We start from the raw sequence: 20,882 nt of genomic DNA on the forward strand, positions 1-20,882 counted from the left end.
ATCAAACCACTTACCTCTTTTGTATAAGCATTACAAGGTATCAGTTGTTATTGAAAGGACACGTTCATTAGTTCTATTTAGTGGTCGGCCTTGGCTCTCCCAGTTGATGGAGCGGTAGCTGTTCACAATTACCACTTTGTGTGGAGCTCAGCTCCTTCTCCAGGGATGCTTTCCCAGTAGTCAGCCATAAAAGAATGTCATCCATTACCTGGTCACCCAGCACCCATCCTAAAAGAAAAACAAAGCTTTATGGTTAACAACAGTGAAGAAGACAGTGATCATATTCACATTTCTCTTCATGATTTTTACTGGCAAGTCAAAATTGCTAGGAAGCCCATTCTTCATGGGCTAGGGAATTCTTCCAGAAGTGGCAGAAGGCAAAAATGAGTCATTAGAACTAGGATGGGGTTTTTTTTGTTGTTGTTTTGGTTTGTTTGGGTTTTTTTTCTTCTTCTGGGAAATCACTTTTCTAGGTCATGGGCATAGATTGTCCTAGGGTTTCCCTACCATGCAAGAAAGAGTGTAATAAACATGCTACGTGTATATCAACACTGTAAGAGTCCCTGCTTTTATTACTGTTATGTTGTTATACATTATTTTAACACAGTTTCTTTGTGTTTGTTAGACTCTCAGCATAAAGAAGAAAATATGACCCAGATATACAGAAGGCTCTGTAAATTGGCACTACTTGCTGTTTCCAGTTCTGGCTTGCTAAACAACTATGCATTTACAAGGTACTGAAGGTGGTTTGCATATCTGATCAAGCTTACACATTTCTATTGTTATTAACAACTTGCAAAAGATAAGGAACTCTCGATCCAGTAACTTACACCATCAAAACAAAGGTCAGGACAGACACATTCACTGTAGTTGGAGGTGTGGGTCTGATAAACTTCAGCTGAAAATTCTTGGAGAGAGACCTGTCATTTGGGATAGTGTTTTACTATCATGGAGTATCTGCAATTGAGGAGCTCAGTAGTAACTCATAGGATTGTGATGAAGACATGGCTCTTTGCTGCAGGAGAGCAGCTGGGAGTTTGCAGTTCATTCCTCAGTACTGAGTGGGCTGCAGCCTTTGAAATGCTTTTGAGTGTTCATTCATTTCAGTTCTTAATCCTGTTTTAAAGTTAAGAGCATCTGCCAGTGTGGGCAAACTGTATTTCTTGCATGGCCACTTCTGGTCTAGGAGATGATGTTAATAAGCCTTGAGAGTGGCCTGATTATGGCAAAGAGGTGCTCCTGACAAAGCTCCCCTTCTGCAAAATATTCCAAAAACTTAAATGGATGCAAGCAAGGTCTGGAGACCACACCAAGAGGTTCTAAAACAGTAACAGGATTAAAAATCACATATGGTTAAAGTCTTTTAAAAAAGGCAAAGTACAAGAAGTATCTGAAATTTACAGTGAGACTTACTTGCATAAATGTTTATAAATTTTATCAAACAACTCATAATTTTGACAGTTTTCCATAAACCCCTGGAACATGCAAAGCATTTAATTTATTTGTGGCAAGATAAAGATAATGAGCATCATTTTAAAAGTTTATTAACATAGAATGTCCTGGCACAGTCATACTTACATACTTCTATTGTTTAAATTATATTTTCTAAGAACCAAAAAAAAACCTTACAAAAGGGAGCTTCTGATTGCAAAAGCATTCTAAATTATCCTCATCATCTGTATTCATAGAAAAGCAAATCAACCAAACAGCATAAACTAAACTGGATACAAACCCCAGCCGTATCTGAAACTGAAAAATGTCTGTGTGCAGCAGAAAGTATGGCTCCAATATGGAGACAATAGACTGCTGAAATAGTCCATATCAAATATGCTAAAACAACAACAAAAGAGGTAAATTACAGCAGAAATGCTGAGGCCATCCTAATGATAGGATTCCCAGCAGAAGCTGTTCAGAGGCCACAGGCCAAGCAGAGTAAAGCAGCGTGTGCTGGTGCTCCTTTCTGTTATTTCACTGCTGTAAATAGCTTGCCTTCCAGAGATAATAAAAATTATTTTGTGCCAGTTATGTGGGTTTTTGTAACATATACCCTTGAACATCTGCTGTGTCTGATAAAGGATAAGAGCTAATGAAATCACATGAAGAGTGGCATACATGAAGTACTGCCTTGTTTTCAGCTTCTGAGACAAATCAAACTGTGCATTTTGCCTGCCTGTTCTACTACCTGATGAGTGCCACAAGAACTACTCAAGAAACATTCTATAAAATGGAAGACTGATTGATTGATTGATTGATTGCAGATGAGGATGGACCATGTCTGTACTAGAGAGGTTCTTTATCCCACCCCCCTTCCCCTGCAAAAGACTAAATACGCTTTTTGTGACAGAGGACTTCCTTCCAGCCAGGATCCAGTTGAGAAGCAGCTGTCTCTACCCAGCATAGAAAGGCAAAGGCTTGCATTTTTGCTAGAAGCAAGTCTCCATGGCATGCACGCCGTAAGATCATCACTTCACCTACTAAGTGTGTAGCCCATGAGCTCACTCCTCTTGCTTAGGGTCTCCTTTCACAGCAGAATTTTTCCCAGGACTGTTTTGGTGGGTTTTTTTTTTTTCCTTTTGAACGACACCAAACGCTTAAAAACTCGGAGGTGAGGTTTGAGGAGCGAAATCCATCCAGTCGGAGCCTCCTCTCCTTCTCGTGGGCGCTCGCACTGACGGCCAGGCGGGCGAGGGGCGGCGGTGTGAGCGGCCGGCCGGGCGCGGGGCGGCGCCGCTGCCGCCAGGGGGCGCAGTTGGGAGCGCCCAGCCCCGGGCGGGACGAGCCGGAGCCGGAGCCGCTCCCGGGATTATCCCGAGCCACGGGCGCGCCTGGAGCCAGCGGGAGAATCCGGGTGTCACCGCGTCCTGCTCCCACGCCAGACTCTCCCGGTTTGTTCTCAGAACGTGCCTTTTCTTTTCACTCTTCTGCCTTTGTCGGTACAGGACATTCGCTTTCGCTGTCCCTGCAATTAGTACAACACACCTCGCTTTATCCAAAACGAAAGAGCTGAACAAAGAACCCCTATTTAGTGCTATTTTCCAAATACAAAGCCTAGCCAATTTATTAGTTACCTTCTATCTTCAGTATATCGGTTATACAACATTACGGCTGGTACAAATAAGAAATCCTCCTTACCCTTTCTTCTTGGCTTCTGATTTAAGTGAAGCCCACTCAATTAAGCATTAATACCTGATCAGTCCTGCTGACTGACTGTACCACACGTACAGAAAGCAAGGATCTGACAATCATAAGCAGCCTTGTAAAGCTCCATCAATCAGGATATGTTCAAATAATGCACCTGGGCAAACTGGGGTAATCCTGCACTGATCCGCTGAAATTTCTGCAAGTTACGATGTTTAATAATGATATATATATAAAAATAAATAAACAAATAAATAAATATATAACCCTTATTAAAACAGCAATAGTGCAAGATTTAATTATTATACTGAGCTGCCCACAACCCTTTCCAATTTAATTAAACCCTGGATATTCTGCATACTCTTAAACCAAGTAGATACGTGTATACACACACACACAAAAAAAAAAAAACCAAAAAAAAAAGCAGAAATAAGAAAATATACTAGCAACAATGCAGAAATTCATTAAAAATGCATTCCATTTTGCTACTGATTTACCCAGGTCAGATCAGTCTCCGATCTTCACCAAAAAGAAAACACAGAGCCACTCGGGCAAGAGAAAAAAATGTACTTCCAGAAGGCAGAGTAATTCATCTACCTGCCTCTCCATCTAAGGCTCTTTTAAGAGATGAGAGCAACATTTAATGTGCCAGAGGTGGACTTTTGGTGTCATTACACAAATCTGCAGGGAGTTTTTGCCAAATCCCTGAGTTTTCTGACAGTAGCATACCTCCAAATACATCATTTAGAAGCATGAGGTGAGCAGAGACAGGGAATAGTATTTACTTTGGGAAAGTATCAGTCACATGTCTTGTATATATTAGCAGGTTAAACCCAGGAGAGGCAGCTGAATTACTCGTGACCAAAGAAAACGATTAATCAACAGTTTTAAGGCTTCACAGAATTTTAAATATGTATTTACATGTGGTGTACACTATTTATTTTAGGTATCTTTAAACCTAGACTCTGAAGTCTCAAGCTGGCAGGTCTTCCAAGATAAAAAATATCTTTTGAGAGGTTGTTTGGTGATAAACTATTTTCAGACTGAACAGAATTTGTGGTTTAGGGAATCTGGGGTTTTAATTAAGCTAACTTGAAAAATAGCACTGAGCTGACTCTTTACCAAGTTACTTAAAATGCTAATCAGTTTTAGTATTGTTAAATATTTTTTTAATATTTATCAAATTATCTTTATTATTCTTATGTTTGGATTAAATTTAAGTCAGTCTATATGGCAGTAGGGTATCTTGTATCGGTATGGAAGTCAGATAATAAATAAGACAGCTATTATTAAACAGAGAAAATTATGGTGCTGAAAGTATTTTGGAAACTGCTCACCATGCTAATAGACCACACAATTTAGACCTTTTCCCTGGCAATATTCACACATCAGAGTAGTCCCAATGAGGTCAGTGTGAATAATCCCATGATGGGCAGAAGGTCCTTTTCTGAAGGCACTTGTTGCAGCAGGTGCTCCAGAGGAAGCCAAGATAACTCCATTCAAAAGTGGGGTGATTGCAGCATCAGAATGCCCCTGTGCTCAAGGTTCACTTTGTGTTGGATTACCTAAGGGAGTCTTCTTCCATGGGAGCTGCACCTCCTGAAGCTTCCAAGAGAAGAAATTTGGGTCCACAGCCTTCTGCAAGTGGCAGCAGTGAGGGCTGTGCAGCCAGCCAGCTACACCTCTGGCCTGAGGATATGTGAGCATGGTCCAGAAGTTACTGAGGACACTCCACCCCATTTAGTTATCCCTCACATTCCAACTGGCAACAGACATAAAATAATCCACAAACTCAGCTAAGTGGTTGTTTGTGCCTAGGATCTCCCAGGCTTCCCTGGGACAAAGTGGTTTCATGGAAACTAGACAGAAAGAAACCCAAAAGTCCAGCTGGAAACCTCTGGAGAAAAGATGTGTGACTTCTCTGTGCTTACAGACTACAGCATGCAAGCTGCATGACTTGGCTGCCCATTGGCATCTCTTGGATGGCTTGAGTGGGACAGCTGCAAGATGGAGAATCCCATGCTTTCCCTAGAGATCACCCAGGATGGCATTTCTAAACTTGCACAATTACTTTCTTAGATGGATTTGTTTTGAAGTAGGCGCTTTCTGTCGCAAATGCTCCTACGAAGAAAGCAAAATATCAGTTAAGAAATTACAGAATTGAGGTTTTCTCTGTCCCACAGCAGAGCTGCTTTCAATTGCTGCCATGCCAGCAGTAATGAACACAACTGGACTTTTTAAAAGACCATTTCAGTGCATCTGTATTTTAAAAAAATCCGCCTCATGATCCAAATGATGATGACTTCTCATCTGAGCATTTCACAAAAAGACAATGCAGGCCATCTATTAGAGAAAGTAATTCTGTGAGCACTAACGAGAACTCACAACGGTTCCACACTTTGCTTTTGGAACCATTCCAGCTGAATGAATAGACAGCACATTTCCCAAAATACAGGAATTTTGCTGCCATGAAGCACACTGAGGACAACAATCAAGCCTCAGCTTTGTAATGATAGGATTTCAAAAAATGGCCATTTAATTTAAAATAGTCTGTGGTTTGTAAAGTTGTTTCTGCAGAGCACACAGAGGATAAAATGCACATGCTTTCACAGGCTTTCAGCTGCTGGCCCAAGTGCAAAGAAAGATTAAGGCAAGACAGCTTGAATTTACATGATGCAAACTAGGAGAATCAGGAAGAAAAGATGGCTCTGAAAATTATACTTTGTTTTGTCCTAGAAGAGGGATAATACAAACCAAGTATTTTTATTTTTTTTTTACAGCTAGCAGGATCCAGCCAGATTGCAAAGGTATGAGCAAGGGAGCAGCCAAACAATAGCTCTATTCTCCCAAAACCAATTTCTCTAAATCTGGAGTCTCACTTTCTGGGTTCCCACACAGGCCTCAAGCTTAAAAATGAGTGCAGTCCAAGAAATTATTGGTTAGTTTTGATAATGCAGGCCTTAGCAAGGGAAAGGACAGATAGGGACTGAAACAAATGTAGCAGAGTGTGGTACAGTAACCCTACAATATTCCCATGGGCACACAGTGAAGAGAGGTGTGGAAAACTGTAAGGAGAGGCAGAAAACTCTAATACCAGCTTACGAGTATTTTCTAAGCACCACTCTGTGGTATAGATTACAATAGGTGGAAAATACATAAAAGGGAGCCAGAATACACCTCTGACATGAGCCAGGTGAAGGCACATAGCTGGAGGAATGTGTGGTGAGTTTTAAGGGATGTTGGCACAACCTCTGCTGCCGTTCTCTGCTGGAGCAGACTTACCCTTGAGAAGTAAAAGTGAGCATTCCTGTTTCTGGTCTGTTCAGGAGCACAGAGGAGCCTGTGCAGATGTGGGGAAGGGGGAAAAGGGATACTGCACAGCACTGGGGCAAAGGGGCACAGGGACAATCTGATCCTTGACTGAACCCAGACTCAGTTTGTCCTAGCTCAAAATAGAACCCACACTCTGTTCACCACAGAAGCCACATGACTAGCAGTCTAGCCTCGAGCAATGATGAAGTAGGCACAAAATATTGAGAAGGAGAAGGGTGCTCCTTTTGCTTATACCCTAAGGCTGGGATTTTTTTCTGAACAAAAATGTCCCCTGGCCATATTGGTGAGTAAGTCCCATTTTGGGAGCTGCTCCGCCACACCCATGGGATGGTGAATCAGGGAGAGTTATACAACTTTGCTATTTATGGGAGGCTTCACCCACTTACCTCTGCTGTACTGCTCTCTCTGCTTGCAGCTGTGTACAACCAGTTTTGAAGGATGGGTATCCAGGAGTAAAAATGATATAGAGAAGGAATAATTTGTCTTTGAACTTGGTGAATAAAAATTCACAGCAGTGAGGGCAATCACCAGAAAGAGACAAACAAATTTCAAATCAGAAGTCAGCCTGGAAATCATTTGGTAAGGAACCTCTATACAAAAAGTCACAGTGCATGTGGATTTCCATAAATGTTATGACAAAGCCTCCCCCAGTTGTACTGCAGCAATCAGAGTAAACAAAAATACAGGTAAATGCCTGAACTCACTTCCTAGCTCAGCCCCCAAGGGATGGACACACCCACTGGTTTGAGATCTAAGCAGCCTAATTCAACCAAACACTTCAGGGTTCAGATTAATGTTCTGGATATCTCTAAATGACAGTGAAGTGGAAGAGCATTTGTAGAAGTTGTTTTCCTGGCCAGTGCAATGATCCTGAGCAAGTAGGACCAGACTGTGTTTTTCGTGCGATCAAATTGTCAAGCTGAAGGTAGGGAGCTCACCAGGCTTAGCATCTCTCAGCATTCTGTAAACTGGAAGCCAAAAACCAGTGGCTAGGCTTGAAAAAGTTGATCTTGGTGAGCAGCAAGAAAGGTTAAATGCATGAAGCTCTGTTAGTCATTGGGATTTATTTGCTCAGTTCTAATTTTAACTTTGGTTAGCCCAATAAAAGGTATCACATCACTGTCTGGGTAGCTGTCGTACAAAAAACAATGCAGCTACCAACTTTCCTCCATTGGATGACATACTTGGGCAGTAGCCCTTTAAAAAAAAGCATCAGCTTCTTTAGCGCACATTTGGTTTTCCATTCATTATTTTCCTGATGGCGAAAGCAACGTTATTCATCCCAGTGAAGAATAGATACATTGTATTTCAAAAGTTTAACCAAAGCACGCAGTTTGCTGCAAATTTTCCTTCTTTCGGGATTTTTAAAACACACCTACAAAGTGGCTGCTGGGCAGAATCATCAATTTAGTCAGTGGAATTTGGTAGGAAAAAAGGCAAAAGGAAAAACAAATGAATGACAGGATTGTAAGAGCTGACTGCTACCTACAAAAATGCAGATGATGAGAAGAAGGACTAAAAGCAAAGACTCCTCTCCCCGTGAAATGAGATAATAAATGTTAAACATAGAATGATACTCTTTATAAAAGAAGAGACAAAAATAGGAAAAAAAAAAAAAATTCTCTGTGGCAGCTGGCATGGGAGCATTTGGACACAATTCTGTTGGGAATCCAGCTCTTTGGGTTTCCTCTTCCTCCTTCCAGCTCCTCTTCCTCCTTCCAGGACTTGTAAGTAGCAGCCAGAAGGGACAAACCTCTACATTTGAAATACTGTTGCCCAGAACAATGGGGGAAATGCTCCCCTCACAAGTCACTCTCCTCCTGACTGCTTTTGAGACTTGCACTCTGATTTAGGCAGTCTGGTGTCATGATGAAAGAATCATGTCATACCACCACGAAATATCCAGTTAATGCTGGAACAGGGCGTTCAAACACGCTGCCAAGAGAAATTCTCTTTGTTTCTACTGGATCAGAAGCAATCACACCATATTAACCAAGCTGTACTCGTGCAAGTTCATAGGCCCAGTCACTGCTCAAATGGAAGGAGGACACTACACATCCAGGGAGCTGGAAAAAGCAATTCCTGTTATATATGCAGTAACTTGACTGTTCTCCAATATTTATGGATCTTGACTTCATTATGCCATTAGGGGGAAAAAAAGTACAATAATCCCCTTTATGTCTCTTGTAATTGAATTCAACCATGATTTTAAAATATTGCAAGCATTGGAAGTAACTATTAATTACTGACTCCTTGCTTCATAATGAATTGAAATATCAACTGTTATAGACCAACTTTTTAATATATTCTCTAACACTTCCAAGATGCTGTGGGACTAAGCTATCCTTTAAAATGAATGAAGTATTAAAATCAATAGAATAAAAACTCTTTTCTTTCCCAGAGAGACTGTAAACTTTGCAAACGGTCTCATCAGATTTCGCAAAGTATAGAGAACTGGTCTAAGTCATCCTTGGATCAAAACCCTTGCTGGTTCCTAAGCTTCTCTAAGAATAGCACCTGTGTAACATTCACTGACAATGATAAAATGTCTCAGTATAATCAGAGGACACCGGAGCCTCCAATTTTTAAATTGTATGTGAAATTCAGGAAATAGTAATTGTAACAACAAAATCAATTTAGAGAAACCATCACAACTTTTAAAAAGAGAGTGCCAAGCTTCATGCTGATCAAATGTCAAATGAAGTATGTTCATTCTTCTTAATAGAATGTATCCTGGAAATACTTTCTTTCCACATTTTCTTGGTTGAGGAGCAGAGGGAGAGCATGCTGCTCATTGCTTGATTTCCTAAACTATTTAATAGTGCTGCTGTGATTGTTGAAAAGCTGCTATCATCATCCCAAGAGTGACTTCATCTGTAAGTGGCTGAAGTAACATGAATAAAATGCTCAGGGGTTTTAATTTGCAAGGACCTATTTCATATGCAGCATCACTCTCTGCAGAGAACTAATCACTTCTAGGGTGCGGTGTGGCAGCTATTCAAAGAATACCCACTAGCTGAGCCCCATGCAAATTGAATTTTAGGAATATATAATAATATATATCTTTCCTTATGGAGAGACCCTCATAATTTATTACATCATCTAGCTAGGAGTTCAGTGGTGTTTATATGTCATCTTATTTTGACATCCAGCCCCCAGCAGGAGACTATGGATGCTCTCCTGTCAAAATCAATAGCAAAATGCTCACTTAAATTTATCAGAAGTAGATTTGGGCCTCTAAATAGGTTACAGTAATGATTCAGGATGACTGACCTCCCTTCAAGATTTCAGGCCAGCCAGCAGCTTACACAATTGGAACAGCTTTTATCTTGTTTCTGCATCTGAATATACTGTCAGTCTGCTGGAACTGTGCTGGAGGGTGAGCTATGATTGGTACTGATCATTCCCACTTCGGAAGCACTCCAAGTCTCTATTCTGCTTATAAAGATGAATGAAAATATCTTATCAAACACTGTTATCACATTGGTCTAGAGCATTAACTGGTTTTGCAACAAATAATTACCCAAAGGAACATTTTTTTATGATGACAGTGTGGTGTTGCAGTGGTGCTAGCAAACAAATGAACAATACAATACATGTTGATGCTATATCAAATGGAAAACACCCCCGTCAGAGTTAACATCAATTTATATGGTGTAGCCTGAGGGTGGGATCTCTTCCAGGGCTTCTGCTTACTTTCATGATTTTTTACCTGATACATAAGCAGGACTTTGCTCAATCCTTTCACTTAAAGGACAAGAACAGAAACTAAAATTTTCAAAACAGCAGGTTCATCTGCAAGCATGAATGCCTCTTAAAGACATAGTAAATCCAAGCATGTAGCAAATCATGCAAAAAACCCCATCAACCTACCATAACTGCACATGAAAATAAATAGATATTTTATTCCCTTTCCTGGTTCCAACAACATGAAACTTTTGAAAAATACCACAGTATTTAAAAAAAACCAACAATTATACTTATTTAAACCTATTTATTCATACTCCTTGATATGGCAGATGCAAAGATAGAGCAGTCAGGATATGTTGTCAGAGAAGACCAGGTCAATTCAATTAGCCTGGGTTATGCTTCCATCCCATAATTAACTGCAGCACTTGCCATACACTTAATGCAAATAAAACTGCAAAGTACCTCTGCTGTGATCTGGTGGTCTCCTGGAAAAAGCACACTCCCCCAGGTTAGCAGCTTCTATGCAGCAAACAACCAGCTGTCTTGCAAAGGAGGATAGAAATAACCATTCCTGATACTACTGACTATTATAAGAATTTACAAGACAGGGGACAAAAAAATAGGTAGTTCAAGACTCTAAAGCAATTTTTTTCAGTATTTATATAAATAACAAACTCGTGTTGAACTTGGTCTGCCTAGAGTATTAGGATAAATTCTCATTGAAATAACGCATTCATAACCTCTTCCAGCTTGGATGAATTTTGTTAATTATAAGCCTGGCCCTGTGGGCATGTGCCCTCAACAAGATCAAGGCTCATGAAGCAGCATAATGCTGTGCAAACTTTACCTTTGAGCTGCAAAGGAGCTAAGTTACCTGCAAACAACACATGAAGATACCACACAAATACCAGAGCAACCTCATGCTATAAAGAAGTAAATGAAGAAAGCAACAAGACATGAAGGGGTGACAGCAAACAAAGCTGTGGGAAGCTCAGGGTTAATTTCAAATGAGGAAGTGATACAGAAGCCTAGTTTCAGGAGTATGTCATATTTTACAGTGCTTTTGCACCAGTTTGGCTTTTTTAATAGATTATTTATAAACAGAAGATTCTGATAAGAAGGAAAGATACTTATTCAATATGATGCATATCCTGTAAATTTTTTTTTTTATTTTTTTTCCAGTGCTGGAAGAACTTCACATAGAAATACAATCTCTGCTCAACAAATTTCAGTTTATGGCAGTAAATTATTCTTTATAAGCAATACAAGAATATTGAAACTTATCTCTAATTCTCTCTGTACAGTAAATGCTGGAAAAGAGAAAATAACAAGACATTATAAAGCAAAACCCAACCCCTTGAAAGTAGAGAAATGTTGTTTTTCTGTGTCACAGTTGAATAATAGTTGGACAGAAGAATGAATCTGGGGCTGGAAACCACAGTCTTAGTTTGAACTCAGCATTGTGTACAAAGCCCAAAAGATGAGCGGTGTCCAGACCTCCAGATTTTGGTCATCAGAGTAGTAATTGTTTTAATCTGTTTTTCTAAAATGCAATGGCAGAAAAACAAAATTAAAGAAAAGTCATTGGACAAGAACCTTCTGAAAATAAACTTCAAAACTTTAGAAGATTTAACTGCTTAAAAGAAAAATATATGCTTTATGTTAGGATTTATTTTAGAAAATGTATTTCAAAGTTCTAGATAATAAGGATGCCATGACTCACAGCATTATTTTCAAAATATCACAAAATTCCTTTTAGATTTATTTCCAATAAAATTGCCATTTAAAATTAATTTTAATCTTTGAGCGGCTTAACCATATAAAATCCTATTCAAATAGCTAAATGTGCAGATAGGCTGCCTATTTCAGCTGACCAGAAGAGCAGGAATTACTCTAAAATCCCATTCAGAACAGTTTGACTGGCCACCAGTGCCTCTTTCAGTCTCAGAAACGTTACTGATGAGAACCAAACATATGGTTCCCCCAAACTAGTAAGGTTTCCTTTCACTTCTCTAGCTTCCAAACTTCCTGTAATTGGCCTGATCTTTTTCCAGCCAAAAAAGAACTTTCTTAAAAATTCAAACTACATTTGAGAACTGCTAAGAATTACTTTACAATATTTCCTCTTAGGCTGCTGCATAAATGACTACATTTCAATTACTTCCTTCCTCTGAATTAGATGGACTATTTGGCATTGGGGGAAAGTAAGTAATTTTTATTCAATGCAACTTTTAAATCTTGATGATACTATCAAATACTGCAATTTAGCACAATATACAAAGAGGTCATATTTTACTACTATAGATACTTCTAGCTTTTTCTTCCTTTCCCCCCTCCTCTTTATTACCAGCATATTTTCTCCTTTTTGTAAAAATATTCTCATGAGACCTTATTTTGCAAAGCATGGAGCAGAAAAGGCAAATAAGAGTGCTTCGGAGCATTACATCTTAAAATGACAGAAAATAACTTAAATAAGAGTGGATGATATAATTGACCTGAGTGCCTACTTGTCATTTACCCTGAAGTCCCAATGAAACCAGGCAGCTCTGAGCACTGGGATCACATTCAATAATGGGAATCATGACAGAGTAATATATTTCACAGAAGTCTCATAGCAGTGTACTTTCCAGCTATATTATATGCCTATAATTTAGGATTCTTTGGTCCAGGACTCTACACCATTATGGTATGGGCTTTCTGTGGTAACTGTGCTTGATTTTTCTATATTTCCTAGTAGCCACTGACAAGACAACAAAAGAAGATTTGAGATCTATAGTTAACGTTTAAGCCTAATAGCTACAGTAATTGATTAGTTCTCCATGGACTTTCTTTGGTCACTGAGGTGTGTATAGAGACTACAGGAGATTATTTTATTGTGTAATTTTCACAGCGCAGCAGGGTACCTTGACAATGGGTAGGATACCACCCTCCTGACAAAAAACCACAGGGGAGGGATTAGAGTGAAGAAAACTCAGAGAGCAGAATCACTCCATAACAAGAAGGGGGTAGGATTTTTCCTTTCTGGGAAAGAAACAAGATTTCTGCCCCCACAGCTTGTAGATAAATCTGAGGTCTCCTGGGGAACAGAGTGATTTTTGTTGGGAGTTACAGCCCACTTCAGCCCTAGAGGTATCAGAGGCCTTACCCAGTTCCTTGGCTACTGAGCTATTTAATAGCTAACATGTTGAAAAAGGCTTCTTGAAACAGTTATAGCGTGTACTGAGCCAGAGTAGGGCCAGAGGGTTAAGCAGCAGATGCACAAGTGCTGCAAAGCTGCTTTTGTTTTAGGGGTGGATGCAAAGAAGTTGAAAGTAGACACAGAGATGATGAAGGTTGATGGCTTAAGAAATTCTGAAAAATAATGTTTCCTTATTATCCATAGATCAAGATAGCATTGACCACAGCAACTGTTACAACCTCTTTTGAAACAGCACAAAAATGAGTTGGAGGGGCCTTTACTACAGCTAGAACAGGAGCTGGCAGACCCCTGTTGAAGAAACCAATAGCAATGTGGGATGTGGAGATGGCTCATGCAATTGCATCTACCACAAACTAAACTGGGGCTATCAGTGCATTTTGTATCTGCCTTCCAAGAGACTGCAACTTATATTTTGGTATGAAGTAGCAACAGTCAGGAGAGGCCTTGTTCAAATGCCCATTTATACACTTGATCTAGTTCTCAGTTATTTTCACTTCCAAGTGTATTTTAGTAATATCTCAACTCACTCACAGAAATCCAGACATGAGCCTGACTCCTCCAAACTCTAGGCCAAGGTCCTCTCAAAGTTTGCCTCACTTATTGGGTGTTGTATTTCAGCTACCTTGCAGGGGTCCGACTTTCAGAAGGCAATACTCAGCATTTAGACAAAATACAAAAGCGTTTAGATGGCAATACTCAGAAAATACTGTTTCTAAATACACAACACTCAAAACACCCTCCAACTGGATTAATAAAAGTTAAGGCACTCAAAAATTGGTAGTTACTTTTGTAAAATCTTACCCATAACTAGAGCAGACTGCTTGACAAGAAAAGCAGAAATCACAGGTAACCATAAAAAGATCCATGTGTTGCTGTGCTCAAGGTACTCACAGTGTAAACTTTATTCCCATTCATAGTGGCATAGTTAACGGCAAAAAGGTTTGCCTTTTATGTCCAGTAACCATATTTTACTCTATATCTCTAGAGAGCAGGAGTCTGTATAAGCAATGAGAGGGGGGGAGAAAGAGTTGATGGATTACCAGTTTTTCTCCTGGTGGTGAATTCAGCTGTCTGGAATCATGAATGTTAGTACAGGAGGAAACGAGATAGTTATCTTTTGTCAGAACTGTGATATAACAAATGTTAATATAATCTCAAAGGGAGGTGCAGTTCAGAATATCTTTTTTAAAAGGACAAAATATATCCTGAAACAAAGGTTGCTTTTAACTGTGTATAAACAGTCTTTGATCAATCAACTGAATCCTTAGAAAGGGATGATATATCGTAAAACACAACACAACACCGCTACCACAGTTGGGTAAGTGCTTAAACTTCGCTCACAGGAGGGATGATAGCAGTTGGCAAGGAGAACCAACCAAATTATTAGAGTGGAACTGATTTTGTTTTAATATAAATTAGCACAGTCCTCTCCTTCTGGAAGCTGCAATCACTACAGAGTGAAATGGATTGGTACTGCTGCGTTATAAATGCATCTGGCATCAGAAAGAAATTTCTCCTGAGAGTCGTCGTCAGAGTTCGTGGCTTTTTGTTTCCTCTGCTGCATCCTCAGACAGACCTGTAAAGCAAAAAGGAGATGCTTAAAAATTTAGTGCAGTTGGCAACTACATGCACTATATTGTTGATTTTATCAGTTTGTCAAAGCCTTGGTTGTAGCTGGAGGAAACAATTTATTACATGCAAAACACTTAGGATAAAAATGCTTAACTTGCAAATGCAAGCACTCACAAGTTCAGAAAATAAAAAAAAAATGCAATAAAGGCAATTTCACATCAGCTTTTCTATACATATCATGGACGATGACAGTTCAAACTACAAAACCATGGACTATCATCAGAAAAAAATGACAGAGAACAGCTATATGTATGATCTGAGACACAGTTACTCCAATCTACCTGCATTTATTCTGTCCCTTTTTGTGGGAAAAAAAGGACAATACAAGTTGCAAAACAATAGAAAATTGAGTGCACACACTCATTAACAAGGATATACTTTTATATACATATATATGTATATATATATACACACACACATATATATCTATACACACACACACACACATATATATATATATGACTTATCAGTCTGGGCAAGAGGAAAATAGCCAAACTCTTGTACTGATGATAACTTCTGCCTTAAGCCAAGGGAATGAGTTTCCCATTTTCAAATATTAGTTCAGGAGATTAATCAGTCTTGGATAGGATAATAATCTTTGCAATAATGAACCTGATGGAATTTGCAAAGGGTGTAGAGACTCATAAAAAGTTGCTTCAAATATCTATGGAGAAGGAAAACAGTGGATAATCACACAAATTTGTACACACATACTTGAATGACTAAAATTAAAAGTGGCTGTTTCACCCAGCAGTTTCCTACATATGCGCCCTTAGTTTAGATTGAAAGTTATTTAACTTAAATCCTTTTCTAATTAATTTAAGCAATCCAAAATAAACTGGCACCATCTCCAAATTATATATGAGTAATAAGAAAATAATACAGAGATTGACTGAGATTTGTTTTGATATGTTTTTTCCCCTTCTTCTCTAAAGATGGCTGAAATCCCCCAACACACAATGAAATGATCCAGCAGGTCAGCAGAAAAAAATTTGACCATCCAGTGTTCTAAACCAAAGCCACCAGTGTCCTGTCAGCCTAACTACCTTCACAATCATGTCCACAAAGAATTTAGTCTCAACAACCTACATAAACTTAAATCAATAGACTTTCATTTAGATCTGTGAAATTTCACATGATCAAAACCAACTACATTTATTTCCCAGCTTTTATTTTCCACTTCTAATGTTTTTGTTGCTCAGATATTTTAGTATTTACAGTGGTTTTCATGGGTGATGGTACTAAACTGAACAAATGTTATCTCAAGCCTTGAGATACAAAACACTAAAGCAGTAAAATTTCAGCAGCAGCTGGAAGCCCAAAGCCCCAAGGGCCTAAGAAATTCCCCTTACTGAAGTTGCTATTTTTTTAAAGGACAATTAAAAGCACCATGTTAAGAACTGACTTGGTTTTCCAAAGGTCAGCCCTCGAATGGCCATTCTTTTGTTCAGAGCTCTCATCACACAGCTGGGATGCAAAGGGACCAGCAGCAGGTCCCATCTTGTTTCAGTAATGATCATGGGAAAGGAGGTAGGTAGCATGATAATGAAACTTGTGGATTTTAGGAAACCAAGATGAGCTACAAATGCTGGGGAGGAGAAAGAAATATTGTTCTAGGACTAAGAAATTAACAAATATGAGAGAAGATAGGAAATATTGCTTGAAGTTCAACATGGAAATAACAAACTTTCACTTTTTCCACTGCGCTACTTCTGCAGGGCTTTCCTCAGTAAGTATCTATGTATAAGTTATAAACTGGCAGCAAAGCACCATAGCTCAACACAGTATAGAAACCACTGCAAAGCTGCAGTTAACACTGTTCCTGACTACACAGCTTTGCTGAACTCTTTAGAGGTCTGCATAAAAAAAAAAAAATACCAGAGAATATCTTGTTTTCTCCCCATAGTCAAGGAAAATGGTACCAGAATTATGAAACTGGCTGCTGCACACTCCTATAAAAGCTGGACACACATATAATCTGAATGAGAAAGAGAAAAAAAGAGTTATGACTACGGTCAGCTCTTTGTACCCAAACAGAATGGCTGCAGATTTACCAGAGACCAAGAGTTTACCAACTGTGCACTGGTGTTGCACATTTAAGCCATGACACTGCCACTGCACAGTGCCCTCAGCCTCTTGACATTAGAGGACTGTCTGGCTACAGCACCCCTAAGAAGCAAAACAAAACAGAAACTAAAGAAGGGAGGTTTACAAAAAAATCTGCAGGGAAGAAAACCTCTCAATAAGAGGTCAATAATATCCTAATGCATTTTTTCCTTTGTTAAGCTGAAAACATGGCTGTTAAAAATTAAAGTGCAATTATAAACTTATAAAAAAAATTCTTTGAGCCAAAAAATAGTGCCCAAGACACTGCCTTCAAAATCTGTTACTTCCCTGACATTAACTTCTCACAAATAACACTTGTGTCTATTTCTACAAATTGCCATGCCAAAGTGAACCATGAAGGGTTACTTTCACGAAAAGCTGTGGATCCACTAAATCTACACATTTACTGTAATTACTGGCTGGGAGAACTGAAGTCACAGAGCAGAATTTACCATGGTTTCACACCAGTTTGCACAACAGCTCTGTAGGTTCCAGCTATAGGGAACCTGGAATACTTCTGCATGGATCAAAGTACTACTACATGAGTAAACTGGGAGAGGTGAGCTGACAGGTGAGGCACAGACTGCAGCTATTTTTATTGTGCAACTCCAAAATGGAAGGCAATACAGAATCAGGAAAATACAGCTTGCAATAATCATCCCTCTCACCTCTACCCTGTATTTTTTCCAACATGCAACTTTTATTAGTCATCTAGGAGAACAATGTAAATGTCACATTGATCTAACTGGCAGATTCTACATTATAGCAGATGAGATAATTAACATCAGAGGTTTCTCATTAGCATATTCCAACAAGCTTAGGCAGATCCTAAAAAATACAGGGTATAAATATAAATTCTGAAGATTAAGGCTTCTTTACCACATTTCATCAGGAATAAAAAGCTTCCTTTCATCTTCATATCCTCCATTATGAAGTTCTCAATGTTTAGTTTTATAGGGCATCCAAAAATCCTATCATAATAACACTGGACGGAGCACATACACTTAGATAAATGTGTATTGAAAGGTTTATGTCTCTGTTTATTAACATGGCTACAAACTGGGAAGCTGCTTTTGGAAATGATCATGATAAATTCTAACTCAGCAGTAGGCAACCCCAAGCAACTCCAAGAGCTTTAGGAGTTCATTTTTCAAATCAGAGCCAGAATACGTGATTATATTAATATCCTGATTAGTAACATGAGATTGAGGATATCTGACACCAAAAAAAGTCACTTAAATCTCTCAGGTGTCATGTATTTGTCAATTAGCACCCTCAAGAAAGCAGCTTCTATAAACAAAGACACAGAATACTTTAGTCATTTTATTTACATCTTCAAAAGCATGACTTAATACACACATATCACTGAGTCACAGAAAGTTCATTTCTAGATCAAAATGTACTTTTGAGGCTTGAAAACTAAAAGTTCAAAGAAAATCAGTTACAGTGACAGAAGCACCAAAGACAGCAGAAAAACCCCAACTTTCCTGTATTATTCATACAGTTAGAAGGAAAAAAAACCCAATGACACATTTAAAGGGAGAGATGATATTTGAGCATGATGGCAGAAGGGAGGAGAAAGAATAATTTCCTGTAGTCATAAATTGTTCACACTAAGCATGATGGTGTAAGGTTTAAAGATGTTCAGGTTAAATAATTAGGCAATGGAAGAAACTACCCAGGGAGGAGGCTGAGTCAGGGATATGGGAAGTTTTCAGAGATAGGGCAGATGAAATCCTAGTGGGGATAGTGAAAAGGAAGATACAGAGGTTTCGAAGTGGATGACCTAAAGGATCTTCTCCAATCCTATCATTTATGCTGCTATGATTCATCCTGAGGAGAACATTTTGGACCCTTATGAATTACTGGCCGAGTTTCCTGGATACTATTGTACATTAGTCTACTCTAAAGCATGCATAAAACTAAGTCAAAGTTGGCTTTGAAGTGTTTGATCTACAATATCCAATACTTCCAGTCTCTTTTTCATACAGTGACTCAGAAAAGAGCTGTTATAACAAGACAAAAGTTATTTTGAGTTCAGATTAAGTTAGAAAAGGGAGGCACCCTGTTCTTCAGCTATTCCCACCTAAAAGAGGAAAAAAACCCACCCCATCTCATGGCCTAATGGTCAGTATTGCTATTTCTAGACCTGACATAAGACAGCTTTAGAACAAACTACAGTTTTAAAGTAACTGTTTTTCATAAAATTTTGGATCCAAAACTAAATGTTCCAAATGACCAAAGTTAATAGCTTTTTGCTTTTTTGTTAACAAAAGATGACAGGTTTTTCTCAGCACCTTTAAGTCATATTTCTAAAAATCATAATCCTTCTTTCAAGAAGTCCCATCTATTCATTACTAATCATTTTCTTTTCATTAAAAACTGCTTGAGGAAATGTATACCACTTCCTTTTTCTTAGTATTTAACCTTTATTCTGTAAACACAATCCAAAGGGCTTTTCAAAAAGTTGAGGAAAGCACCAGTCTTGCTTATCAAACAGACAGTTTAGTAGGAGTGCAAAATGGATTACTGTAAAATCAACAAGCTACAAACTTTCCTATACTGCTTAAATGGGAGAACCTGGACTTCATTGGTATTCTGTATCACTTTTAATGGGCTAATAAGCTGAGAGGGGCCTCAGCGTTGGCTCCTCAAGTCACCAGTGAGTCACTGACCACTGCACACACAATTTAAAAATGGTCAGATTTTTGTATCAGAAAGTGGAGTGGTGGTAACTGAATGAATGGGAAGCATGGCTGACTCATTTATTAAAGAATTGTGTAAAACAAATAAATTTGTTTTTCATTTAGTGTGAGTGAGAGAAAGGGCTTCATTCAGTGAACTTTGCTTTGTCCTGAGGGACCATATACATCACAGGGTGGATAATGTGAAACAACCGTTTCCATCCCTGTAAATGTGCCCCCCACTAACTGCGACTAACATGACAAATCCAACCTACATGAAGGTATCCACTGATAAGTTTCTAAATGCCACAAAATAGCAGGGGTAGAAGGGGCAGCTCTGACCTTGGGGAAGGAGGAGGGTCTATTCCCACAAAGCTCACAAAAACCTTGCCAAAGTCTTCCTTTTGTCATTCTGACTTAATAGTGACATGTAGTAGCTGTGTAACACAATGGAGTTAATAAGGAGGTAACAGTGACAAAGGCAACATTTACCAAGCGTCCATGTAGGGTTTTTTTAATTAAGTTTTAAACAACTTACAAAGTTCTTGTGCATTCATGCCTCTAGTCATTAGCCCTCAGTAGTCCTCAGTATGCTTCCTCTAGGTCTTTCTTCTGATTCATATTTGGAAAATGCCTAAGACATATGAAATGTTTCTCACATAAAATTACCAAATTTGAAAACTGGGAAAAAACATCCAGTGGCAACACTAAAATTTCCCAAGGTGCACAGATGCTTCTTCTAATGACCACAGTTACACTGAAGTGTACATACAAATATATATATATATATATATATATATAAGAATACATGCACTCTATATATGCACAGCTGGAATAAACACATTCTCCAAGAACCAAGGAGCTGTCAAACCACCAAATCTAGCTTACATATATAGATATTAAAGAGATCAAGATGAATGGGATGCTTGTTAATTTGATGCAATGTAGAGCTCTGTAAACAGCATTCTAATAACAGTGGTTTAAGTTCCACTTAGGAACAATATCAAAAATATCTGAAAATTATTAAAGAGCAAAGTGAGTATGCTTGTAGGATGACAAGCTGTTTAAAAAATAGTTAACTATCTAAAATTATTTCAATT

General features: G+C 38.7%; 1 protein-coding gene across 19 annotated transcripts in view; it reads right to left on the reverse strand.

Annotated features, from left to right (window-relative positions):
• BBS9 (Bardet-Biedl syndrome 9) overlaps positions 1 to 20,882 on the reverse strand; it is a 291,318-nt gene that overhangs the window by 731 nt on the left and 269,705 nt on the right. For 12 of the 19 annotated variants that reach the window (XM_086847703.1, XM_086847697.1, XM_086847727.1 and 9 more), the window contains one exon: positions 14,744 to 14,936. In XM_086847703.1, the coding sequence (XP_086703829.1) occupies positions 14,890 to 14,936 (47 nt within the window). In that variant the 3' untranslated portion in view covers positions 14,744 to 14,889. Of the gene's footprint in view, positions 1 to 14; positions 229 to 14,743; positions 14,937 to 20,882 lie in introns of those variants that run through there. The other 7 variants (XM_086847613.1, XM_086847607.1, XM_086847656.1 and 4 more) reach the window with 1 other exon arrangement.

Source organism: Cyanistes caeruleus, chromosome 1 (genome assembly GCF_971803275.1).
Source record: "Cyanistes caeruleus chromosome 1, bCyaCae1.hap1.1, whole genome shotgun sequence".
Lineage (NCBI taxonomy): Eukaryota > Metazoa > Chordata > Aves > Passeriformes > Paridae > Cyanistes > Cyanistes caeruleus.